Genomic DNA, 27,959 nt, shown 5'->3' with positions numbered 1-27,959 from the left:
TATTTGTAAATATAAAATATCCATGTGAAAATCAAATGTAGCCATTGGTGGTAACTACAATTTAGATTTGTAGTTTAGGTAGAAATATAACATTTTATTCTTATGATTAACAAAAATTGTTGCAACTCTATGTAATTAAATTCCTTGATTCAATACTTCCTTTTCCACAGACTTGTCAAAGGCAATAATGAAAATGTACACATTTTATAGTGTTCATAGTGGTCATGAGGGTCGGGATGGACCATGACATTCATCTTCTGCTCTTATCGATGAAATCTGTTGTCATCTCCCTAGAACTTATGACCTGTCGACTTAGCCTTCTCATTGCTACTTTCATATCTCTGTTCCTTAAAGTGTATATGGCAGGATTTAAAACTGGGGTGACAGCAAAGTCCACAATGGCCAAAAATGTATCCAGTGACTTAGTAGGGAAAGGCCACACATAGAGAAACATGCAAGGAAGGAAAAACAAAAACACCACAGTGATGTGAGTTGACAGAGTGAAGAACGCTTTGGATAAATCCTTTGAAGAATGTTGTCGGACAGTGACCAGAATAAAGATGTATGATACAATTAAGAGAAAGAAGGTGCCCATAGATATGAAGCCACTGTTGGCTGTGACCACAAATTCTATTGCATAATTATCTACGCATGCAAGTTTAATAACCCAAGGAAAATCACAGTAAAAGCTCCCCACATTATTAGGTCCACAGAAAGGTAAATTTATGACAAAGGCAAACTGAAAGACAGCATGAGTCACTCCAGTTATCCAAGCAGCCACTACCAAAAGCATGCACATTTGGGGATTCATTATAGTTAGATAATGGAGAGGCTTGCAGATTGCTGTGTATCTGTCATATGCCATGACTATGAGCAGAACCATCTCAACTCCTCCTGTAACATGGATAAAGAACATTTGTATCATGCAGTTGTGGAAGGAAATGGTCTTACAATCACTGAAAAGATCAGAGATCATCCTAGGAAGTGTGGTAGACGAAAGGCCCAGGTCGATGAGTGACAGGTTGGCCAGCAGAATATACATGGGGGAGTGTAAATGAGAATCAGAAATCACTGTGAACACAATAAAGAGGTTTCCCAGAATAATTCCCACATAAAATGTAGAGAATAAGAGAAAAAGTAAAAACTGCATTCCTAAGGATTTTGTAAGTCCCACTAACACAAATTCAGTTACCACAGAACTATTTGTTTGGTCCATTGAATTGTAAAGAAAGGAAGACTCTCAAGTGATCTGAAACAAAAGAAAGAAGGAATCAGTTTGGAGGTACTGAAAATGTTATGTTAAATGTTGATAATTTAAAATTGTACTTTTACTTAATTGATAATAGACTATATACAAAATAATGTGAACCTATGGTATAAATCATTTAGTACAGCAAAACTGCACTCAGAGGCAATATATTGCTTTAAATTCTCCTTTTTATTCAAATGCTTGAAATAATCAGACAGCTTATGGAGTCTGAAAAGAATGTAAAACATAAACTCAAAAAATTCAAGTAAAAAGTAATTTAAAACAAAAATATTCAATTTCAGAAAGTTGGAAGAGTGTATATGACCATTATAAAGTGGTTTAAAAAATAAAAAATAGACAACCTTTTAAAAATATAATCAGGAAAAATTAAAGTTAGAAATGGGTATAGAAATGAAGAATAATAAAGATACCTCTGAAAGCTGTTTCCAGCATGTGCTTAAAACAGTCTACCCCAAACCACCACAAAAATCATACTTGAATTTGAAACACTATAGAAAGACAAAAAGTTGATCTGTTCATAGTATAAAAAGAGAGTTCAAATGATTTAATAAAACCTCTAAAGCCTAATATATAGTGATAATAAATAATAATGATAATAGACAATGGACAAATGATAGGAAGAGGGAATTCAGAAATGTACACTATGCAAGTGTGTGTGTGTGTGTATAATAAGACGAAATATAATACTATAATTTTCCTATTAAGTTAGTAAACATTTTACAATTGTTTTTATCAAAAACCAACAAAGTCTCATTGAAATAGGCACCTTCATACATTGATGGAGAAAATACAGACTGTTTCAAAGGTAAAGAAAATATTTTCAAATCAATTATCGAGAATCTTGAATACCATCTGGTACAATAATACTCCTTATAGTTCTTTTTGTTCAGGAAAAGATTTTTTTTTTTTTTGCGTGAAATGTTCATCACACTTTACAGCTGGTAAAACTTTGACCAATTTAAATGTCAAACATTAGGTTTAATTCTGTTATAAATATGTATGCATATATATATATATAGTGATACGGTTATTAAAATTAGTGTTAATAGAAATGTATAATAACATTAGGAAAAATTTTCTTTGTAATATTAAGGCATAAAAGTAAGCAGTTTGTATAATACATAATTTTAAAACCAATAGTTGATTTTGATTTTTTAGAGCTTTAAAAAAATCCTCTTGATTTTGAAATATATTTTTCAGTACACACGTTAGATTTTTTGATAAAAAAATCAAAGAACATGAAGAGTTAGGGATTGGCTAATTAAAATGTTTGAAAACAAAGATTCACTCATAATTACTGAAGACTAACAGAGCAATTAAAGGACTCAACATTTTTCTCATCCAATCAGTCATTTTCATGAACTGTCAGCATTTGATTCTTAGATATTATTAAAAGGAGGACATAGCTAAATAATTATAGTGTCCTGATTAAGCCTAAAGAAAGAGGAAGACTGAAGATGGATTCAAAAGGAGCAGGAGAATAAAAGGGAGGCAGGGGAGGGAACTAAAAAGAATACAAAAGGAAAAATAAGGAGAATAAAAGAGGCACTGGTGGAACATTGTACACCTTTGCTTAGGTGGCCTCTCATGGTTTAAGTCAACATATATCAATACATTATTAAAAACTTAAGAGTGCTCTATGTAGCTATGGTTTGGTAGAATGGAATGGGTAGGTGGCCATGGTGGTTCAGCTGACAGGTGACTAACCTCTAAAATATTAGGAAATAATCACTCTAAAATATCCCTTAACCTCCAGTCAATATTTTACTTTCCCTAGTTCTAACATTTATAGCTTTTCATACATTGTGTAGGGACTCTTTTTGCTTTGTCCAACACTGTAACCCTTGACAGAAACAGGCTGACACATAGAAAAAGCTCAAGGAATATTTGAAGAATGAATTGTCTAGACATAAGTACTAAATTGTTCCTATAAGAATCAAAATATAGTCCTCACAAATATGTAGAGGAATTGAATTTCATAATACCTTTCCACAATCTTGTGCTTCCTGGTGATAACCCAGTTACATATGTACAAATGCAAGTATTTAGATAAGTAAAAAAGGTCCCACCTTTTCTGCTATAAACATCTGGAATTAGTATATACCGTTGTTGAGGAAGTCCTCCTGTCCATGAGCTTGTTTGAAGAAAAAGACTACACACTTGGTTTCTCTGCTCTCTTAGGAAACGCAGGTGACTTGTGTGAAACCCCAGGAGCTTTTCAGAAGCCAAGTCCCTGTAGAATTTCCCATCTTTCCTGTTGGAGATTTAAAATCTATCCATTATTCAGTGCCTGGAGAGACACATCTTTAAATAAGATTATAATATATATATATATATATATATATATATACACATATATATACATATATATATAATATTTATAAAATATTATTAGATCATATATTTATAAAATATTTATAAAAGTATTAGATTATATATGTATTTATAAAATATTTATTAAAATATTGTTAGAATTATAGGTTTGCATAGCAGTGGGAAACAACTCTGACATTGCTGTGTCCAATGACTTCATTCTACAGATGGAGAACAACCCAGTGGTGTTAAATGGCTAGCCAGTGTATTTACAGCAATACATTTACAGAACCCGCACTAGTAGTCAGCCTGACTTCCAGTCTAATGGTCTTTCTCAGTAATGTTCTATACCTGCATATAGAAAAAGTCATTAAAAAGCTAGAATTATTTATATTTGATAGGATCACTCTAACCTTATTCATCCCTGAGTTCTCTTTTCATTTAAAATAAAATCAGCCTTTCCTTTCTGAACTATCTTTTCTTTTTCATTGGATATTACTCTTCCAAATCCACTTTCCTTTTTCTTCAGACAGCCTGGCCAGTCCTTAAGCAGTTCTCTTGTAGCCATCAGCTCCTCTGTACCATCCCCTGGCACAAGGACAGAATCTTTTTTGAATCTGAGCATAGCCTCCCAGCCTAGGCATTGGCCAGAGCCATCACAACAAGAGGAAAATGATAGTAAAGGAGAGGAAAACACAAGAATCCTAGAGCTTGAGGACTGAGATTTCCTCCTTCTGTTTTAAAATAGAATTTGGTCCTCAAATAGGGTAAGAATAGGTGAGCCCAGATATCTGCTTTACACAGTGGAAAATGAACTTTAAAATGAGTTCGAAGGCACAGTAGTCAGAAATACATGAATCTTGAAAAATCTTTGCATTAAGGAGAAATGTAAAATATTAAATCTTCACATTAAGGAGAATTTAAAATATTAAATGTGTTGTATAATAATTTTTATAAGATAAATAATTCAGTGATTGAAATTTGATAATAGGAAAAAGATGGTGTAGAATAAAAGGACAAAATATTTCAGAATGGAGGAAACTTCTGACAATATTTTACACAGGAGCAAAAATCGAAGGGGAGTTGAAGGATATAGGGAGAGGGAAGAACCCATGACAGGGGCTATTTTGTAATTTAAAAGCATCTTTCCTACCTGCCTGTTCAGTCACAGGATGTACATTTTTAGGAGAAGAGTGGTTCAGGAGGCTTACTCTTCATTTCTATAAACACTCCTGCCCCAAAGACAATGCTGTATATAATATTCTTCATAATGGGAAATAACCTAATTAACTGCACAGGAGAGTGACCCACTGTTGCTGCAGAAATGGCCAATACCCAGCCCATTATTTGTTTCTCTTGGGGACTAAATCTGTTAGTCACATTGATTTCCCCAAGAGAGCAATACTGAAATGATTGTCTGGTGATGAAATAGAGGAAAAGAGGGAAAGTTTTAAGGTAATATGTTGGAATATATTTTAAAAAATCATATTTAGGGTGGATAATCTCAGGCATGAATTGCTTGGAATGACTAAGATGAGGGTGTGAAAATGCATTCCAAACAGACATGATATCTATAGTGCCATGAATGAAGCTTGAATACATAAATCTAAACACTGGATAATTAAAGATAATTCTTATAGTTCATAACAGGAGAATAAATTAATCATTTTTATGTTTTTAATTATAGTAAATGTTTACCTGTGACTGTCTACCTGTGCTCCTAAACTTTGGACTATTGGGGGTGAAAGTCTTCTTGAATGCTTTTGAACTTTATTTTTCCTTAGTTGCCCGGATACAAGTAAATTCTGTATTTTATTGGATAGATTTCTTTTTTTTTGTATTTCTTAATTTATTACATTTATAGTTGTACAAAAATCACCACAATCCAATTTTATAGGATTTCCATCCCACAACCCCAGTGCATCCCCCCACCCTCCATGGATAGATTTCTTAAGAAATTATAGGAGAACAGATACAAACATAAAAGAAAAGAATTGAGTGAGTTATTTTTAGTTGCCTGAATAGGAGCATATTTACCTGAGGGGCAGATGTCATTCAAAAGACCAATAACAAGCCATTGAGACAAGCCTACCGGATCTCTCTGAAGAAGCCTGGCTTTATCTTTGACGTGTACATATAATAAATCTGATCTCCAGGTTTTCATGGAGGCCTCATGGTGTGAAGTCTCTATCTTGATTTAGAGTCGTATTTGTTTTAGTGATGCATTTTGTTTTCTCCTGTTCAGAAACAAGGGAAAACCATATTTCCCAGAAGAGAAGCAGAATGATGACTGGTCTCAAATTAATTTTTGTGGAATAATGACATTCCAAATTGGTGGAAAATTTCTCCAGTTTCCCTCCCTCTCTGCCTACCTAGGACTCATCTATAATATCACCAGCAGTACAAAACTCCATAAATCTTTCTACTATGCCAATATAATCTTGTCTTGATGTGCTTTTGTTCTAAGTAGGAGACTGGGATACAAGGCAAAACAGCATAGTAAGATGAAGGAGGGAGAATGTAGGCAGAAGTAAGGTCCCAGGAAGCTGACCAGCTGACACAGAGCATTTCCTAAAGCTATTTGAGGGGCTGTTTCTTGGATCATGGGTTTGCTTGGCAGTAGAGAAGGCTCCTATGCCAACAGAGAAGCAGGGGTTATTAATGTAGAGTTTATGAGAGCTGGGAGTATCAGAGAGGTCTGAGACCCATGATTTACAGGCTGCCTCAGCAGAGACTGGCTCAAGATTTGAATCACCTGCACCTGCAAAAAGAACACATCAGTAGATTTCAATTCTTTTTTTTTCCCACTGTACAGCAAGGGGATCAAGTTATCCTTACATGTATACATTTTTCCCCCACCCTTTGTTCTGTTGCAACATGAGTATCTAGACATAGTTCTCAATGCTACTCAGCAGGATCTCCTTGTAAATTTATTCTAAGTTGTGTCTGATAACCCCAAGCTCCTGATCCCTCCCACTCCCTCCCTCACCCATCTGGCAGCCACAAGTCTATTTTCCAAGTCCATGATTTTCTTTTCTGAGGAGATGTTCATTTGTGCTGGATATTAGATTCCAGTTCTAAGTGATATCATATGGTATTTGTCTTTGTCTTTCTGACTCATTTCACTCAGTATGAGAGTCTCTAGTTCCATCCATGTTGCTGCAAATGGCATGATGCCATTCTTTTTTATGGCTGAGTAGTATTCCATTGTGTATATATGCCACTTCTTCTGAATCCAATCCTCTGTCGATGGACATTTGGGTTGTTTCCATGTCCTGGCTATTGTGAATAGGGCTGCACTGAACATGCGGGTGCATGTGTCTCTTTTAAGTAGAGTTTTGTCCGGATATATGCCCAAGAGTGGGATTGCGGGGTCATATGGAAGTTCTATGTATATATTTCTAAGGTATCTCCAAACTGTTCTCCATAATGGCTGTACCAGTTTACATTCCCACCAACAGTGTAGGAGGGTTCCCTTTTCTCCACACCCCCTCCAGCACTTGTTATTTGTGGATTTATTAATGATGGCCATTCTGACTGGTGTGAGGTGATATCTCATGGTAGTTTTGATTTTCATTTCTCTTATAATCAATGATGTTGAGCATTTTTTCATGTGTTTGCTGGCCATCTGTATATCGTCCTTGGAGAAATGTCTATTCAAGTCTTTTGCCGATTTGTCCATTGATTGATTGGCTTTTTTGCTGTTGAGTTGTAGAAGTTGCTTATATACTCTAGAGATTAAGCCCTTGTCCATTGCATCATTTGAAACTGTTTTCTCCCATTCTGTAAGTTGTCTTTTTGTTTTCTTTTGGGTTTCCTTTGCTGTGCAAAAGCTTTTCAGTTTGATGAGGTCCCACTAGTTTATTTTTGCTCTTATTTCTATGCTTTGGGAAACTGACCTGAGAAAATATTCATGAGGTTGATGTCAGAGAGTGTTTTGCCTATATTCTCTTCTAGGAGTTTGATGGTGTCCTGTCGTATATTTAAGTCTTTCAGCCATTTTGAGTTTATTTTTGTACATGGTATGAGGGTGTGTCCTAGTTTCATTGCTTTGCATGCAGCTGTCCAGGTTTCCCAGCACCATTTGCTGAAGACTGTCTTTTTTTCCCGTTTTCTGTTCTTGCCTCCCTTGTCAAAGATTAATTGACCATAGGTGTCAGGGTTTATTTCCAGGTTCTCTCTTCTGTTCCATTGGTCTGTCTGTCTGTTTTGATATCAGTACCAAACTGTCTTGATGACTGTGGCTTTGTAATATTTCTTGAAGTCTGGGAGAGTGATGCCTCCTGCTTGGTTTTTGTTTCTCAGAATTGCTTTTGTGATTCTGGGTCTTTTGTTGCTCCATATAAATGTTTGGATTGTTTGTTCTAGTTCTGTGAAAACTGTCATGGGTAATTTGACAGGGATTGCATTGAATCTGTAGATCGCTTTGGGTAGTATGGCCATTTTTACAATATTCATTTTTCCAATCCATGAACATAGAATATCTTTCCATTTCTTTCCATATTCTTTGATTTCTTTGATTATAGTTTTATAGTTCTCAGTCTATAAGTCCTTTATCTCCTTGGTCAGGTGTATTCCGAGGTATTTGATTTTGTGAGGTGCAATTTTAAAAGGTATTGTATGTTTGTATTCCTTTTCTAACGTTTCTTTGCTGGTATACAGAAATGCGACTGACTTCTGAATGTTAATCTTCTATCCTGCTACTTTGCTGATTTTATTAATCAGTTCTAGTAGTTTTTGGGTTGAGTCTTTAGTGTTTTCTATGTATAGTATCACGTCGTCTGCGTACAGTGACAGTTTTATCTCGTCTCTTCCTATATGTATGCCTTTTATGTCTTCTGTTTGCCTAATTGCTGTTGTAGGACTTCCAAAACGATGTTGAAGAGCAGTGGTGAGAGTGGGCATCCCTGTCTTGTTCCATATTTGAGTGAGAAGGCTTTCAGTTTATCCCCATTGAGTATTATATTTGCTGTGGGTTTATCATAAATGGCTTTGATTATGTTCAGGAATTTTCCCTCTATACCCACTTTGGCGAGAGTCTTGATCATGAATGGATGTTGGACTTTGTCAAATTCTACTTGAAGAGATAGAGGTAGAGAAATTAATTAATAAGAGAAAAGAAGACAGAAAGGGGAAGGAATGTCTTTAATTCTGTGACCTTCGATCAAATGTAAAGCAGGAGTTCAAACATTGTGACAAATTAATCATTTGCTAATTTTTAATTCTTTGTTGGGTTTATTATTTATTAATGATAAATGTTTATCGAGCATTTTCTAACTGTTGTTACTGAAGTTATAGCAGTAAAATGATGGATGCAGCATCTCCTCTCATGGAACTTACAATGTAATGAGGAAGACATACATTGGATACAAAATTATGAGTGTAATTAATGTTACAAAAGTGGTCATAGGATGTGTTATAATAATAATACACAATGAAAGGAAATTTCCAAGACCCATGTTCTGGAAATTTGTCCCTGGTAAAATGGTGTTGAAACTGAGATTTGAAGAATGAAGATATTAATGTGAAGCATGATGGACAGTGTTTCGGGTACAATGATTAGCCAGTGCACAGCCTCAGAGATGATAGTTTGAATTTTATGGGCAGGTAAAGCAAACAAACAAACACCACCAAGTTGGCCCTGGAATTTCAGGGACAGAGCATGTTGTTCTCTGAAGCTGGAGAGGGGAATGTGATCTGCTGATAACCTGACCAACTCTGAAAGGAAGTTAGTATTTTAATTTAAGTGATGCCACTGCAAATATGTGAGGGTCTTAGGCAAAAAAATCACATGTTTATAATTTAAAAAGAAATCTGTTATACTGAAGATAATGGGAATTAAAGGAAATAAGATTTGAAGTGTGAAAACAATGCAGTTGACTTAATATTCTGTTCCAAAATGTCATGTGAAGACTTCACAAAATGGAGGCATTGCAGAAGAAAATAAGGGGACATATTTAATAGGTTTTATAAGGTGGAATTAGTAGGACTTGTGGATGTATTGAATACTGAGGATCAGGGGAGAGGCAGGTGTCCATTATTTATTACTCCATATTTGGGGTTGAACAACTGGGTAAGTATTGGTGCCGTTTATTGCGACTGAGGACCTTGAAAGAAAAGATTTGAGGAGACAAATAGTTTATTTTTAGACTTATTGATAGGGAACTAACTCTGAAGCATCCAAGTGAGTAGGCAGTTAGATATATGGATTAGGAACTCAAGAAATAGTACCCTAGCTTTGCGAGCCCCTAGCTAAAAGCTAGACATAGTAATTAAGGCCATGGGAATGGATGCCACCTGGGGACAAAATATAAAGTGAGAAAAGGCCAAAGATGCAATTCTGAGCAATGCTAAGTTTGTTGATTGAGTGGATGAGTGGAATTCAACAAACAGATATTGGAAAGGAATATCCAAGAGGTTGGAGGAAAACCAGGAGATTGTAGTGTTTCAGAAGTCAAGTAAAGTATTTGAACAAGGGAGTTATCAGCAATAATTAAGTAAAAAAGAAGTTCCTGTCCAGATGACTAATAAAACATTAAAAAGAAGTGTTATTGACTTATTTATACAGAGAAAGCCAAAGATATTATTGCAACATTCCTGGAGAAACATAGGCACAAAAAAAAAATAGGCATTAGTTTTTTCAGTTGAGCAGATTTTATTTATAGAGTGGTAGAAACAAATACATGAAAAAGTTACGTGTAACTTTAATAAAGCCTTTGTTCCAGATGTAGAAATCCTCAGTTAAAATGAATATGCCTCAGTTAAAATGAATATCCAAGGCTATCAAACACAAATACGTAAACTCTTGGAGGACCAACTGTATTCAAGAAAAACAAGACCAACTGTATTCAAGAAAAATAAGACCTCTAAACACATAGCCTTGGGTGATTAGTTCCCAAGGAATAATCTATGCCTATTTCTATGCCTTTTAAAAGAACAAATCAGGATGATTGAATATTAGAATGTCTTTTTTTTTTGTAGAGGTGGGGGAAGCAGTTTCTTTTTTTATTTTTAATTTTTTTATTGTTATTTCCCCAATACAGTTTTTTTTTCTACTGTACAGCATGGTGACCCAGTTACATATACCATGTATACATTCTTTTTTCTCACATTATCAGGCTTCATCATAAGTGACTAGATGTAGTTCTCCATGCTACACAGCAGGATCTCATTGCTAATCCCTTCCAAAGTGCAATACTTTGAATCTATTAACCCCAAGCTCCTAATCCATTCCACTCCCTCCTCCTCCTTCATTATCAAAATAACAGAGAAGCAGAAAAATTGCAAAAATATCTTGTCTGTTTTTATCTAAAGTATTGATAGTGTTTAAATAAATTCTTTATGTGCCATCACTCAAGTCTAAACACAAAACTGAAAGCAGCATCCTAAACTGAAAAAAAAAATCAAGGCACAGGCAAGTTTGAGTTCAAGGCTTAACATAAGTAATGCATAGTTGACTTTATTCTTATTCTAATTTAAACTAAAATTAAAATAGAGGGAGCTCCTGCTGTGGCACAGTGGGTTAAGAATCCAACTGCAGTGGCTCAGGTCACTGCAGAGGTGCGTGTTCAATTCCATACCTGGCAGAGTGGGTTGAAGGGTCCACTGTTGCCACAGCTGCATTTTAGATCTCAGCTGCAGCTTGGATTCAATCCCTGACCTAGGAACTTTCATATGCTGGGAATGTGGCCATAAAATTTTAAAAAATAATAAAAATAAAATAAGATTGAAATAGAAAATTTGAAAATATACTTTATTGACATATGATTTACCTATACTCACATCTTATCGATTGAATCCAGAAGCTTACTACGAGACAAGTTTATCAATTTTTGAGGTATTTATTTATAATTGAGAGTAATTATAATTAACAAGTCCCAGAAATGTCACTTAGAAAATAGTATTTGAATATTAAGCTTATACCTAGAAATCAGCTCAGTTTTTCTCTTCTCATCTCTCTTCTCCACGAAGGTAGATGAAGTCAGTTTATTCTGTGTGACTGGCAAAATAAATTCACCTCTGATTTGACAGTTAGTTTCTACAGATGCATTTTTGTTGACCCTCCTCTCCAATAGTAGAGACAAGTACAATGGTACTTCTTACCATAGTAGAGAGAAGTACAGTGGTACTTCTTGTGAAGTCAGTCACATGGCTCTCAGTGTTTTTGGTGAGCCTGAAGCATCTTGTTCTCTAGATCTCCTCCATTTATTGTGAGATCCCCCTGTAACCTAAAATTTGTTTGCCCAGTCTTCTCATGGCAACTCTCATGTCTTTGTTTCTTAATGTATAGATGGCAGGATTCAAGACAGGAGTGATGGCAAAGTCAACAATGAAAAAATACTTATCCAGTGATGTTGTAGGAAAGGCCATACATAGAGAAACATACATGGCATAAAAAACAAAATTACTACAGTGATGTGAGCTGACAGTGTGACAAAAGCTTTGGATAAGTCTCCTGAAGAACGTTTCCAGACAGTAACCAAAATGAAAATGTAGGATATAATTAAGAGAAGAAGGTAGCCATTGATATAAACCCACTGTTAGCAATTATTACAAACTCTAGCTTGTAAGTGTCTACACAAGCAAGTTTCATAATCCGAGGAAAATCACAATAAAAACTATCTACTTTATCAGGCCCACAAAAAGGCAAGTTTATAACAATAACAAACTGAGATACAGCATGGATTATTCCCACCATCCAGGCAGCCACTACAAAAGAAACACACATTTGCGGCTCATAACTGACAGGTAGTGGAGAGGCTTACAGATTGCAGTATACCTGTCATATGCCATGGCTATAAGCAGCACCATCTCAACTCCACCCATGACATGAATAAAAAATATCTGTGTCATGCATTTTGGAAAAGAAATAACACTGCAGTTGGTTGAAAGATCAGAGATCATTTTGGGCACTGTGGTAGAGGAAAGACCTAGATCAAGAAGAGAGAGATTGGCCAATAGGAAAGTACATGGGAGAGTGTAAGTGAGAGTCAATAATTACCATGAACACAATGAAGAGGTTTCCCAGGATAATTCCCACGTAGAACACGAGGAAGAACCAAAAGAGAAAAAGATTCATCTCCCATGAATTTGAAAGTCCAATTAATACAAATTCAGATACCACAGAGTAATTTACTCTGTCCATTGACTCAACCAGCAGAAAAGAAGCCTGAACTTCTCTGAAGGCAGAAATAAGAAGGAATGGAAAAATACATTTATCAAACTTTATTACAATCGTTTGCCCATAAATGATTCTGTGGAAAATATGTTGCAAGTGCCAAAATGTGAAGTTAGAAAACATACAGAGAGGGCAAAGTGAAAATATAAATGAATAAAATAAGTGAAATAATCAAAGTTAGACCAGAGAGATAAGGAAAGAATTCATGTGGGAATATGGCAGGTAAGGTGGAGGAATTAGGAACAAAGAGTAACATTTTCCTATCAGAAAGTTCCTTTACCAAGCTTGTGCAATAATTCTGGCTTCTTCAGTCTTGTTTGTATAAATTTAAAGTAACATCTTCCATATCATGAATAATCAGCCATATTTGGAGTGTTCAAATTCTTAATCACATTTGTCCACATATACTCTAGGAGAATGTACTCTTTGATTATTCTTTTATTTCATGCTTGAGAACTCTTGGGCATTAATCACAGATAGAGCACCAACTGATGAGGGAATGAATGTTGAACCTAAGAGGAATGGTAGCATAAGATGAAATGGCTTACTTCTCTGATTGTTTCCAATACTTATGATTGCAACCAGTCACTTGGGGACTTAAGATGCACTTAAATCAAGGGAAGGTCCAAATTCCAAAGAAGGAGGATCAGCAGACTCCAGAAGAGGGGTTCTCAGTATTCTGCTAGAATTGAGAGAGATTTTATTCATTGAGAACTCTGTTCTAGCATTAATGTCTGGCAGTTTGAACATGAAAGTGAGAAATCAATGATGTCTTCACTGAAACAAAACATTAATTGTAACACACTAAGAGCATGAAAAAGTTACAGGCCATGAAGGTCATGAGAGCTTGTCTTCAAATAATTGAAGCTTAGTTCCACTGAAATGCTATTTTAGCATTTTAGATGAGTAAAATTGCTGCCAACAATTTTTTTTTTTTTTGCTACCAACAGGTTTTTAGGAGAGAATATGTATTATCTCTATAAATAAATAGAATGTTTGAAAATGTCTATCCATAACATATATTTGAATCCATTCATTATCTAATCTAAAGAGGAAAAATAGAAGTACATTTAAGAGAAGATATGAACAGGTATGTAAAAAGAGGAAGTTGATAAAATTGGTACCAAAATGAATGTGGTCATTAAAAATGATGCAAATTTAGACTTGTTGACATGTCCACTAAATTATTAAGTGACAAAAGTTGGTAATAAGTGAGTGTCTTATGTGATGTACTCTTGATATGCATACACTGCAAAAATGTCTAAGTATATGTATTAACATCTCAAGAAAATCCCTTTGGATAATGACATTTTAGGTAATTTTAATATTAAAAAGTTTGAACATTTATATTTTTTATTTTTCTTTTTCGGCCATACATTTGCAATAAAAAATGTGGAAAGCAAATGAAAGGAAAACAGCAGGAGAGAAAGATGGGGAAGAAAAAGAAAATCACTGTGAGATTTATGGAGAGAGTGAAGTACATCTATATGTGATAATTAGGGGTAAATTATTATTTTTAACACTAGTTTCAGTTTTATTAGCCCTGGCTAAACAACCATTTCTTTGTGAATGAATGACAATTACCAGGTGTACTATGAAGAAAACCTGGGTGATTTTTGCCAAACTTGGACCAGATGTGTACATAATTCCTCGCCTAGGGAATAATTAATATATGTGACATTTTGTAGATCCTGCCGTGTCTGTTATTTGGAATAGACAAATCAGACTCTGAGACTAGTAGGAAAACACTGATAGAAGCCACCCCTTTAGCTTACCAGCTAAATTTTACTCTTTATAGTATTCCCTAATATTTTCTAAGACAGATAAGACTGATCTAAGAAATATGTCTAAAGAGAAAAGCTAAACTTATGTGATGAAATCAGACTTATAATTCTGTGTACTGCTGTGTTGTGCTGATTAATCCCTGAACGAGATCCTGTCTTCTGTTCAAGGCTTATCAGGAATTGGTTCTGGCATTTAGAACTCTGAAATACTGATTTCATATGTAGAACAGGAGGAAAGATTGTTTTCAAACCAGTGAAAAATATTTAGTTCTTTTGCTTTCTCAAAAAAACATTAAGGAAACAGAAATTCTCCAGAGGCCGAGTCTCATAAGAGTTGCTATCCCTCCTGGATATTTTGGCTTTAACATTTAGAACATGGGGACCTTTTCAAGTAGGTAATGCAAAAAACAGATAGAATGTTGGTCTTCTGAATTTAGTGATTGAAAATTCCTTCTCCTCTAAGGGGCCAATTGCAATTATAACCACCTTAAGACTGAAAACACAAAGTAGAGATATTCAAAACTCATTTTGCTAATGTCCTCTTCACTGATGTGCCATATTCATTAATTTTTCTTTTAATTTATAATCTTAACCACATTAGCTCCCTGGTTATAGAGGTCTTTTTCAGAACTAACAGGTACCAGTTCTATGAAGCTGTGTTCATTCTTCTCCTTTTAATTCTTGAGCCATTCATTGGTTAATATCATCAAATGCTTTATCAAATACACCAAGTGGAGGGAATTGACAGACCCCAGTATTCCCTATATGAGGACAGAGAATCATTGCCGTTGAAGCATGTATGGGAATGGAGTGGGCATCATAATTTTCAGTCCTTTCAGTAATATCTCTGTCTTCAGGTATAAAATATAATGTAATGATTTAAATCATGAGAATAGTATCAAAAGCATTGGAATAATTGGAGACAGAAAGAAAAAAAGTGGGAGAAAAATATGAGAGCGATTGCTGTGATAATGCTCAACATTACAAGAATTTTTATGACCTACCTCTTCTCTTTGAAGTTGTACAGCAGCATTTGTAGAAACTCAATAATTTTGATGTCTAGTTTGTAGTGTAATAACCTTTAGAACAGAAATATATAAGTTTCTTCCCAGTGAGAATACAGGTAATTAGTAGTACTAGGTGTTGGTGACCCACTGACACTAATATCTCTAATAACCAGCCTTTTATTGATTTCTCCTGGGAACCAGGTCTACAAATCATGCTAATTTTCTCAAGAGAAAAAAAAAACAGAAGTTACTGGATGATGAGAAGTATCAAAAGAAAGAAGATGTAAGAATATCTCCTATATATTGGGAGAAATAATGTGCTGGGTGGGTAAGAAATAAATACCATTTAGAACAGAAAATGTCAAACTATGAGCTTGCTTAGAATTACTGAGGTGAGAAAGAGACGTCATTCATAATTGTTGCTGATATTCTCATTGATGGAGTGGGAAGGAATGAGTCCTATGTATCAATATTTTTTTTTCCAGAAACAAGCAAGAGGCTTTATGTAAGGGAGGCATTCCTATAAGCTTTCTTGATTTATTTTCATTCAATACTTTGTATTAAATGACATACGGATGGATAACAAGCATAAGGAAAAATGATCAAGATTACTAATCATCAGGGAAATGCAAATCAAAACCACAAAGATAATCACTTCACACTTGTCAGAATGTCTATCATCAAAAAGACATGAAATAGCAAATGTTGGCAAGAATGTGGAGGAGAGGGAATTCATGTGCACTGTTTGTGGGGCGTAAGTTTGTGCACCCTCTATGAAAAATGTTATGGAATTTCCTCAAAAAATTAAAACCAGAATTAATGTATAATCAATCCATCAGTTTCATTTTGGGGAATATAACCAAAGGAAACAAAAACACTAATTCAAAGTTATCTGCACCCTCACATTCATAAGTAGCATTTTTTATAGTAATGAAGACATGGAAACAACCTAAGTATCCATTGATGGATGGATGGATAAAGAAGTTGTGGTACATATAGTTGGCTCTTCATATCTGGGGTTTCAACTCTGTGGATTCAACCAACCACAGATAAAAATATTGAAACAAATTCTAGAGACTTCTATAGAACAAAACTTCAGTTTGCCATATACTGGCACCTATTTACATAGCATATACATCCTATTAGCTATAAGCAATCTAAAAGATTTAAATACAGAAGATTTAAAGTGTATAAAAGAACATGCATAGGTTATATACAAATACTGCCCCGTTTGTATAAGAGACTTGAGCATCGTTGGGTTTGGGGATCTGTAGCGGAATCCTGGAACTAATCCCCTGTGGATGCCAAGATACAAGTATTGCTGAAACCCTACCAATTAAGTCTCAGAGGCAGAGTTTTGGGTGAAGCAGAACAACTTTATTGCTTTGCCAGGCAAAGCAGGCTAATGTCCTCAAAACCGTGTCCTCCTTTGAGAGGGACTATTAAGGGGTCTTATAGATTTAGCTTGAAAAACAGGGCTGTTGATAAGGAATAGGGCTCCTGCATTCTTCTCCCTCCATAGAGCATCTCAAAGTCATCAAGGCGAGCATCAGGTGGTCCAGTGATGGTTTCTGGTGATCTTCAGGGTTACCACACTTTGACCTTTTCTCTTGGGTGAAGGCTTCTTACAAAGGAAGGGACTGTTAGGGAGTGTTGGAAAGGAAAATACGAGGCACACAATATAACTCCAACTAGAAAATAGTCATTAGTAAACACACAAACAACAAAACAATTAAGCAAGGAAGAAATTATTTGTGAAAAGCCAGTTTAAGTTAGTGGGGCAAGGAAAGGCTTAATTTAATGGAGACAGTTTTAACAAGTTTTTAGCTTAACAGTATTCCTTAATCATTCACTCTTGAGTCAGCCTTTTGAACTAAGGAGAGGCTTGGGAGGCTAAAGGAGAGGCTATTTGGGTTAACGGATGCAAACTGTTCCTCTTGGAATGGATTTACAATGAGATCCTGCTGTGTAGCACTCAGAACTATGTCTAGATACTTACTTGGCAGCACGACAATGGGAGAAAAAATTGTGTATACATGTATGTGTAACTGGGTCCCTATGCTGTACAGTGGAGAAAAAAACAATAAAATAAAATAAAATCTGAAAAAAAAAAACCGCACTCACAAGGACACAGGGACTTGTAGACAGTTTCACAAAGTGTATATACAATGGGGTATCATTCAACCATGAAACACAAGAAAAATTTATCACTTGAAACAACATGTATGGAAGTTAAAGGCATTATACTGGGTGAAATAAGAGAAGACACATATTGTATGATCTCACTTATATGTGAAATCTAAAAGAAAAAATCAAGTTAATAACAAAAGAGACCAGATTTGTGGTTACCATAGTTAGCGGAGTGATGGGAGGAGAGAACTGGAGAAACATGGTTAAAAAGCCAAAACTTCCAATATATGATTAGTAAGTAGTAGGGGTATAATGTAAAACATTATGACTATAGGTAACTGTTTTATGGTATATAGAAAAGCTAACAGAGTAAATCCTGAGTTTTCATCACAAGGAGAAATTAGTTTTTCTTTTTGTTTTGTTGTGTCTAGATGAGATGATAGAAGTTAACTAAACCTACTATGGAAATCATTTCAAAAATGCATAAATCAAACCATCATGCTATACACTAGTGATGTATGTTAAATATTTCTGGAAAAATATTTTGTATTTTACTTTTAATAATACATGTATTTTAATTATTTTTAGAAGTTAACATTGGCTTATAAGATCATATATTTTGTGTGTAAAAAATATATTTCTACCTTTGTATACTCCACAGCATGCTCAGCACCAAAGATTTAGTCTTCATCCATCACCATAAACTTGATCCCATTCACCCATTTTGCCCTCCTGATAACCTTTCCCTTTTGATAATCACTACTTTGTTCTTTTTACCTAAGTGTTAGTTTTTGTGTGGTTTGTCTTGTTCACTTAAAAATTTTATTATTATTATTATTATTTTTAATATCCCACATATGAGTGAAATCCTATGGTATTTGTCCTTCTTTGTCTTTGTTATTTTACTGAGCATAATACCCTCAAGGTCCAAAGTCCATCCGTGTCATCACAAATGGCTGGGGAGTATCACATTGTGTGTATATATATTGTGTCTTCTTTATCCATTCTTCTATTAATGGACACTTGAGTTGCTTCCATATCTTGGTTATTATATTTAAAACTGCAGTGAACATTGAGAGGATTTTCTTCTTTTTTCTGTTTAATCTTTTTCCATTGTAGCTGGTTTACAATGGTCTGTCAATTTTCAACTGTACGGAAAGGTGACGCAGTCACACATACGTAGATACATTCTTTTTTCTCACATTATCACGCTCCATCATAAGTGACTAGATATCCCAGTGCTAGAGAGGCTTTTCTAATTAGTGTCCTTTTTTCCCTTTGGATACATACTTGTAAGTAGAATTGATAGATCATGTGACCTGAAGAATTTTGTATTGTTAGATTATTAAGTATTAGTTCAGTTTCCATTTATTATATATAGGCCTACTGGATTGTCTATTTCTTCTTGTGTGAGTTTGGCCAATTGTGACTTTCATGAAATTTGGTCCATTTCTACTAGGCTATCAAAGTTGTGGGCATAGTATTTATTATTTGTTAATGTCTGTGGGATCTATAGTGATATTCTCTTTTAAATTGAGGATATTAGTAATTTGTGTACTCTCCCTTTCTTAGTTAGCATTACTAGAAACTTATCAATTTCATTGATCTTTTTAAGGAACAAATTTTGGTTTCATCAAGTTTTCTCTATTTTCAATTTCATTGATTTTTGCTCTTATATTTATTTATTTTATTATGTTTTTGTTAGGTTTGCCTTGCTTCTCCCTCCTTCAGTTTCTTAAGGTGGAAACTTTGATTTTAGATATTTCTTCTTTTCTAATACATTTATTCAATGCCATAAATTTCCTTGTAATCACTGCTCTCACTGTCTCATGAATTTTTGATAAGTTGTATTTTTATTTTCATTTTGTTGAAATATTTTTAAAACATTATCTTGAGGCTTATTCTTTGTCTATGTGTTATTTAGAAATGTGTTGTATAATATCCATATATTTTGGGATTTTTAAGTTATCTCTCTGTTATTGAATTTTAGTTTCATTCCTTATGATCTGAAAGCAGACAGTGTATGATTTCTCTAATTTAAAATTTGCTAGAGTATGTTCTATGGACCAAATTGTGGTCTATCTTTGTAATGCTTCAAGTGATCTTGAGAAGAATTGACAATCTACAGATGTCAATTATATCCATTTAATTGACAGTGTTTCTTTTTTTTTTGTCTTTTGTGTTTTTAGGGCTACACCCGCGGCATATGAGGGTTCCCAGGCTAGGGGTGTAATAGGAGCTGTAGCTGCTGGCCTGTACCACAGCCACAGCAATGCCAGATCCGAGCCACATTTGTGACCTACACCACGCTCATGGTAATGCCGGATCTTTAACCCACTAAGCGAGGCCAGGGATCGAACCCGGCAACCTCAGGATTCCTAGTCAGATTCATTTCCACTGCTCCATGACGGGAACTCCCTGACGGTGTTTTTAAAGTTCAATTCTATCCTTACTGTTTTTCTGCCTGTTAGATCTGTCCATTTCTGAGAGAGGGGTATTAAAGTCTCCAACTATGATAGTGGATTCATCTATTTTTCCTTGCAGTTCTATCAGTTCCTGCCTCATGTAGATTCATGCTCTGTTTTTAGTTTCACACATTTTAAAAATTGTTACAAAATCTTGAAGAATGGACTCCCTTATCTTTATGTAATACCTTTTTTTATCCCTGATAACTTTCCTTACTTTACAGTCTACTCTTTCTGAAATTAATAGAACTACTCCTGCTTTCCTTTGATATGTGCTAGTGTGGTATATTTTTCTCCATCCATTTGTTTTTAATCTATATGTGTTTTTATATTTAAAGTGGACTTCTTGTAGTCAACATACAGTTGGATTGTGTTTTTTGATCCACTCTGACAATCTCTGTCTTTTAATTAATGCATTTAAACTATGACATTCAAAGTGTTTATTTATATAATAGATTAATATCTGCCATATTTGTTATAGTTTTCTATTTTTGGCCCTTGTTCTTTGTTTTTACTTTTGTCTTCCACCTTTTATTCTCCTATCTTTGTTTTAATTGAGCATTTTATATGATTCCATTTACCTTCTTTCTTAGTATACCATTTATACCTCTTTTTTGGTTTGTTCAAATGAATAATTACTTGTAATTATTTTTATCCACCTTTGTTTTGAGAATCAACCTTTATTATAAGATAAAACATAGATCTCTTGTGGGCTTACTTTACCATTCCAATGATTGTATCATTATTATGAATATACATTTAATATCACAGATTTCCTGCCTTAAATCCTTCCTAGTTGCTAATTTATTAGTTTCTGGAGCTGATATTTGATTTCCTTCCTCCATTTCATAACATGTGGGTTAGTTTTTCTATCTTCTGTTTTATGTATTTAGGAAAAGCAAAAATAACAATTAAACTAGCACTTTGCTGGTAATTGTCAAATGACTATAGTCTGTGATATTTATATTCACAAGTGTGGGTCAGTTTTATAATTGCTGTATAACTGTGACATTGTCACTTAAAATGGATAGTGGTTAGTTACACTCGGGGCCATGGTGAGATGTGATATCATTGTTCCTTTAACCAGAAGAAAGCAAGAAGAAGGCGCATATACTTCTTATTTATGTTCCTTATCTTACTGTATTCCAAGATTAGTATTAAATAGCAGAGTTGATAATCTGGATCAGGGACTTCAGTGCTTCCACAAATGATCCATGAATGAAGAAGTTTTAAATAGCAAATAGGAAGTCTCTCTGTGGTTTTTCTCTTGTACAGTGGGCCCACGAATTAAATAATTTTAAATGGCCAGAATGAGGCCATTCCCTGGGTTCTTTCAGCATGGTCTCTTCTCACTAAGGCAGTTATAGCTACAGTCACTGTTAAATGTTTGAGCTTTCAGAACCACGTATGAGTGGATGCTCAGTGCTCGATATAGTTTCATACATTTAGGCATTTATTCAGCAACTTGATGGCAAGTTATTTACATTGAATCCCTCCAATGCTGGAAAAACAGCAAGTTGTTCTTGCCAGGATAAATATCTTTTCCAGGTATGGCTTTAGTGATTCTTACCGCAGCACCTTGGCTGTCAGATAATCCAAAAACATAGAGCATACCTAATGCCCTTCATAACATTGCTTAGGGCAAAAGAATATCTTTACAATAAATAAAGTACAAATGAGCATACAACCAAGTGATCTACTGAGGTTTCAATAAACAGAAGCTGTTAGCTGATAGAACATGGGGATAATTTTTAAAGGTGCAAATAAAGGTGCAAGTTAATACCAGTTTAGGGACGATACTTTGTGTTTTAACATGTGATATATACTTTAAACCAACGGACATTGTAAGGTTTGTGTCCCAGAATGCATAGGTTTGGAAAACAGTGGTAAATGGTGAGAGTGGCTTGATTCACCATCACTTCCTTGGAGAATTTGAGCTTTCAGGACCTATTAACTTTAACCTCTGCTGGGTGGGGAGAATGCGTTTTTCTGGGGACAGAGTAAATATTCCAATTTACCTGAAGTTTTAGTTTCTCCCCAGTCATTTTTATTTCCTTGTGTTTGACGACCATCAGACAAGAAATACATTTGTATTATGCCAGGTATAATTAACCTTCATTATCATGAAGAAATAGAGTTGCTGTTACACTTCCATCAATAGCGATTTATGACAATTGTAAATGGGCAGTTGCAAAAAGTACAGTCTGACAGAAGCATGGTATTCCTGGACTCAGACTGCTCAGATAGGAAGAGATGGATCTGGGCAGGTGATCTTGATGAGCAGAAGTGTTGGATAAATGTGAGGGGAATCTAGAGCAGGCTGTGGAAGAGAAAGATGATGGATACCAGATACAAACTTCTATGAATAAAATAGATAAGCAACAGAGATGTATTGTATAGCACAGGAATTATAGCCATTATCTTACAATAACCTAAAATGGAATATAATCTACAAAAATACTGAATCACTATGCTGTACATCTGAAACTAATATTGTAAATAAATTATATCTCAATAAAAATAAAAACATGAAGATGATAAATATCATCTTAGGTACATGCAGTATATGCAGTGACCTATAAACACTTGTACCATTCACACTCCCATGTTTGAAAAATTAATGATGGTGTAAACTTACATGGAACATGAACTCATCTAAGTATGGAAATATGTGGAGTGTATCTGAGACCCTTGGTGCCTCACACATGTCACCCTGCACTTAATATTCCCACAAATATAGGTTGTTTTATAACATAAGTTCCAGAGACTTTCTGCCTGAGGATTTTTTTTTTTTTTGGATGTTAGAAGTACTCAGGAATTCTCGTTGTGGCTCAGTGGAAATGAACCCAACTCATATCCATGAGGATGCAGTTTTGATACCTAGCCTCACTTAGTGGGTTAAGGATCTAGCCTTGCTGTGAGCTGTGGTGTAGGTCACAGACACAGCTTGGATCTGGTGTTGCTGTGGCTGTGGTGTAGGCCAGCAGCTGTAGCTCTGATTTGACCCCTAACCTGGGAATTTCCATATGTTGCAGGAGCAGCCTTAAATAAATAAATAAATAAATAAGTGCTCAACCCACTTTGTGGGGAAGCCCAGAACTGCCATGGAGTTAATGCCTTAGAGCTGCACCAATACAGAAACACACAGCTTCCTTGCTTCTCAAGTAGGATAGCTGCAAGTTACAGAATCTATACAGTTTCTTAAAGGGTCATAGTGTCCTTCATTTTTTCATAGTAGTATGATACCAATTAACATACCCTTTATTGCCATCCTTCCCTTCTCTGTCTCATGTCCTCATTTCTGAACCAATGTCTTCTAGGAAAACTTTCCAAATAAAAACTTGCATTCAGAGTTTGTCTATTTAAAATAACAGTAAAGCCATTGGGACTACACATTTATTTGTTTGTTTATTTATTTATTTATATCTTTTTAGAGCCGTACCCATGGCATATGGAAGGTCCCACGCGAGGGGTCAAATCAGAGCTACAGCTGCCGGCCTACACCACACCACAGTAACGCCAGATCCAAGCTGTGTCTGCAGCCTACACCACAGCCTATAGCAATGCTGGATCCTAAACCGACTGAGCGAGGCCAGGGATTGAACCTGTGTCCCCATGGATACTAGTCAGATTTGTTTCCACTGAGCCACTAAGGGCACTCTGGGACCACATATTTAATAATACAATAATTCAATGTGATGATTCTTGACATTCATCACAACAAATTTAAAGTTTACTTTTAGTCCGTATGAATAACATAAACTGTGCTAGTATATATCTCTTTATTTGAAAAATAACCCAAAGTTTAAAATTAAAATGTTCTCTGTCAGACCATGCTGTTCTCTGTAAGAATATCAGTTCTTAATATGATGCGTTTACATTCCCCATGATGGTAGTGCTAACAGTCTTAAACTCCACAGGTAAAGTAGTAGCAGGTTACGATGGCAGATAATGCACTTGTTCTGGATTTGATGAATTTGAGGTGCCTCCTGGAGATGGACCTACTTGATACACAATTTTGAAGCTTCAGAAAAAGATGTGATTAACAAAATCTAGAGTAAGATATCTTTTTGCACAATCTTTTTATTGCTACCTTAATGTCTTTGTTCCTCAATGTGTAGATGGCAGGATTCAAGACAGGAGTAATAGCAAAGTCAACAATGAACAGATTTTTATCAAGTGATGGTGGAGCAGAAGGCCAGACATAGAGAAACATGCATGGAGTGAAAAGCAAAAAGACCACAGTGATGTGAGATGACAAAGTGACAAATGCCTTGGATAGGTCTCTTGAAGAACGTTTCCAGACAGTGATCAAAATGAAGGAATAGGAAAGGATTAGCAGGAAGAAGGTGCCCATACTCATGAAGCCACTGTTGGCAGTAACGATAAACTCAAGTTCGGCTCCATTTGTGCATGCAAGTTTTATAATCTTAGGAAAGTCGCAATAAAAGCTGTCCACTTTATTAGGCCCACAAAATGGCAACTTTATAACAAATAAGAACTGAGACATAGCATGGATCACCCCAGTTACCCAGCCAGTGATTACAAATGAAACATATGTTTTAGGATTCATGATTTTCAAGTAGTGAAGAGGCTTACAGATTGCTGTGCACCTGTCAAATGCCATGGCTATGAGTAATACCATCTCCACTCCTCCTATCGTATGAATGAAACATATCTGTGTCATACAACTTTGGAAGGAGATTACTTTGTCTTCATTTAAAAGGTCTGTGATGATCTTGGGGACGGTGGTAGAGGAAAGACCCACATCAATGAGGGACAGATTCGCAAGTAGGAAGTACATAGGAGAATGTAAGTGAGAGTCAAAAATTACCAAAAACAAAATAAAAAGGTTTCCCAAGATGACCCCTAAATAGAGCAAAGAACATATCAATGTGAGAAAAACTTTTTTCTCCCAAGAACAAGAAAGGGCCAGTAATACAAACTCAGTGACCACAGAATCATTTAGTCCACCCATTGGCTGGGACTGAAGAGCTGATTTTCAAGTGACCTGAGGATAAAAATTAAAAAGAATAAGCATCACTGGCAAAAATATGTATTTTCTATTTTCTTTGCTAATTAAGTTAGATATAATCAATGAGAAGAGAGAAATGAAGATTTTGTAACAAATAGGCTTGGCAACAAATTTATTGTACTGTTGGGGATATATGGGCAAAATGTGACTGTAAAGATGTGCAGATAGAGCCAAAAAGAGTTACTTTAATTTTCCTCCCACAGTTAAATCTCTTTTTAAATTTCTTTTTCTCAAAAATTTTGGATCATTTTTCTGACATTTGCCCCAAGTGTCCTCACACCAAATGATTATCATCTCTTCGGTCACACTGCTATTAATAGTGCTTTTACACCAATTCTACATGATCTTATCTGGACCTTTCTTACCCCATTAATATTCCTTTACTTCACTGAGCTTATAGAGATCACCAGAACAAAAGTACTTGAACATATTCCCAAACTCCTTACCTTAGGCTTTTAAAATTTAAGTGGAACTCAGATGACAAGATTTATTTATTTTTTATTTTTTATTTTTTAAATGAGAGTTGCAACGTTTATTTCAGGTTCTCTCTTGTTTTTTTTTTTTTTTTTTTGGTATTCTTTTTTTCTTTTTTGCCACACAGGCAGTATGTGGAAATTCCTGGGCCAGGGATTGAACCTATGCCGCACAGCAGCAACCAGAGCCACAGCGGTGAGAACACAGGAGCCTCAACCCGCTAGGCCATCAGAGAACTCCCAAGATTTAATAATTATAACACTTGGTTCATGGCATGTTTCATCTTTGGTCCATGATAACTTTTAGTAAATGTATTAATTAGAAACTAAAATAAAGTAAAATTTTATGGAGTTCCCGTCGTGGCGCAGTGGTTAACAAATCCGACTAGGAACCATGAGGTTGCGGGTTCGGTCCCTGCCCTTGCTCAGTGGGTTAATGATCCGGCGTTGCTGTGACTGTGGTGTAGGTTGCAGACGCGGCTCGATCCCGCATTGCTGTGGCTCTGGTGTAGGCCAGTGGCTATAGCTCCACTTGGACCCCTAGCCTGGAACCTCCAGAGGCCGCAAGAGCGGCCCAAGAAAATGGCAAAAAGACAAAAAAAAAAAAGTAAAATTTTAGGTACCTGATTGTAACTATTAGTAAATATAATGACAATTAATAATTAAGAATCAATTATAATGATCACAGATAATTTGAGTGTCTTCTACACTCAGAGAATTGTGTTAAGTACATTTCTTTCAAATCTCCTAGTGACTCCATAAGAGAGGTTCAGTTTTATTATACCCATTTCACCAATGAAGAAACTGAGTCTCGGATAAAGTGGCAAAGCCAGGACTTGGATTAAGAACTGTAGGGTTTCAGAGTGCATGCTCCAAACATTATTCAAGTCCAGCACCACCAAATATACTTTAAATCGTCCCAAGGGTCTAGAAGCATCAATTAACCTGTTTCCTTTACCCCAACTTCTCACATCCCTCAATCAATTACACATAGAAACTCTCCTTCAAAAATCAAATCTGTCAAGGACAGAATGGTGGTAATTCCTTCTGATTTTCCCTTTATCTATCAAACCCCTCACAAGTAAGTTCATTTTAACTTATATTTCCAATTTATTGAAGCAAACCAAGGCTAGCTTCCACACCAGAAAATCTTCAGCATACAGTAGTCTGTAAAAATATCATATATAGTAATCACTTTTCAGTCTTTATCCTGCTTACTCCTTCTTCAAATTTGATACTATTAATCATCCATTTTAAAAAAATTTCTTCTGTAATTGGTTGCTATTTATGTTTCCTATCCCCAAGTCTTTTTCATCATTGTTTCTGGATAAGAATACCTACGTATTTAGATATTTGGTAGAGACTTCTCAGATTCAGAGGAAGGTAAGTCCTTATCCTTGCCACCAGATGAAACATGATACTCCAGTGTCATTGGCCATGGATTGGTTTAAGAAGGGCATGTAACCTAGATTTGATTGATGAGATAGAGAACAATGTATTAGGTGAAAAGTTTTCTTTCCTAAATTAAAATAAAAATCTCAAAGTGGAGAAGGCTTTTTTCCCTGCTTTCAATGTTAATGTGATAGATGCCAACATGTTAAAAATGATAGTATGAACAGCAAAAAATGATAGTATGCACAGTCTAAAAAATCTTTAACTGATGTTAGCAATGCTGTACCTTCTGACATCTTATAATGTGAACAAACATAAAACCTTGTTTGTTTATGGGACTATAAATAAGGAATTGTTACTTAAAGCTGAATGCATTCCTAATAAATGTGTAACAAAGCTCTCACCTTTTCTCCTATACTTCGCTCTTCTTTGTCTTTTACTAATACACGGATCCCCCACCACCCACATTCTTTGATAGTTGATGGGACTGCAGAGTCTATGCTAATTTTTTTATCATAAATATGCTTTATTATTTTAAACAACCTCCATTTATTGAGGATTTCTATATCTGTAATTCTAGCCTTAGACCTCAGAATAGTATATCCAAGACTATACTGTAGTACATAAATAGATATCCCTTAAGAATCTCAAAGTTAAAATGCCCAAGGCTGAACTCACAAATGATTTTACCACTTTTAAAATATCTATGAAATATATGACCATTCATTTAGATGCCCAATCCAGGAATCTACATAGCACCCTTGTTGCCTCCTTTGCCTCATATCCTGGGTGGAAAATTACACCTCCTGAATATTTCTCAGATTTTTTTTCCTTTTCTTCATTTCCACTGTCAGTTCTTCATTCTGGTTTATTTATATTCTCACTTAACGACTGAAAAGCCTTCCAAATGAT

At 35.2% G+C, this 27,959-nt stretch overlaps 2 protein-coding genes and 1 pseudogene across 2 annotated transcripts; all 3 read right to left on the bottom strand.

Moving 5' to 3' along the window:
- Positions 1-250: 250 nt before the first annotated feature.
- On the bottom strand, positions 251-1,216 carry LOC125136723 (olfactory receptor 4F6-like). Its single transcript, XM_047797519.1, has one exon. It carries the CDS (start codon positions 1,214-1,216, stop codon positions 251-253), a length of 966 nt encoding a protein of 321 aa, XP_047653475.1.
- A 10,572-nt stretch (positions 1,217-11,788) lies between these two features.
- Positions 11,789-12,728, bottom strand: LOC125136722 (olfactory receptor 4F21-like; annotated as a pseudogene).
- An 11,461-nt stretch (positions 12,729-24,189) lies between these two features.
- On the bottom strand, positions 24,190-25,125 carry LOC125134884 (olfactory receptor 4F15-like). The gene has a single exon (XM_047794377.1). The coding sequence runs from the start codon at positions 25,123-25,125 to the stop codon at positions 24,190-24,192; it is 936 nt and encodes a 311-aa protein (XP_047650333.1).
- Positions 25,126-27,959: the final 2,834 nt, after the last annotated feature.

The sequence above is a fragment of the Phacochoerus africanus genome, chromosome 9 (genome assembly GCF_016906955.1).
Source record: "Phacochoerus africanus isolate WHEZ1 chromosome 9, ROS_Pafr_v1, whole genome shotgun sequence".
NCBI classification, from domain to species: Eukaryota; Metazoa; Chordata; class Mammalia; order Artiodactyla; family Suidae; genus Phacochoerus; species Phacochoerus africanus.
The sequence above is the reverse complement of the archived record's forward strand: the minus strand, read 5'-3'. Positions and strand labels throughout refer to the sequence as shown.

Coding starts and splice junctions, on each gene's coding strand:
- LOC125136723 (XM_047797519.1), bottom strand. CDS start 1,216: ATGGACCAAACAAATAGTTCTGTGGTAACTGAATTTGTGTTAGTGGGA.
- LOC125134884 (XM_047794377.1), bottom strand. CDS start 25,125: ATGGGTGGACTAAATGATTCTGTGGTCACTGAGTTTGTATTACTGGCC.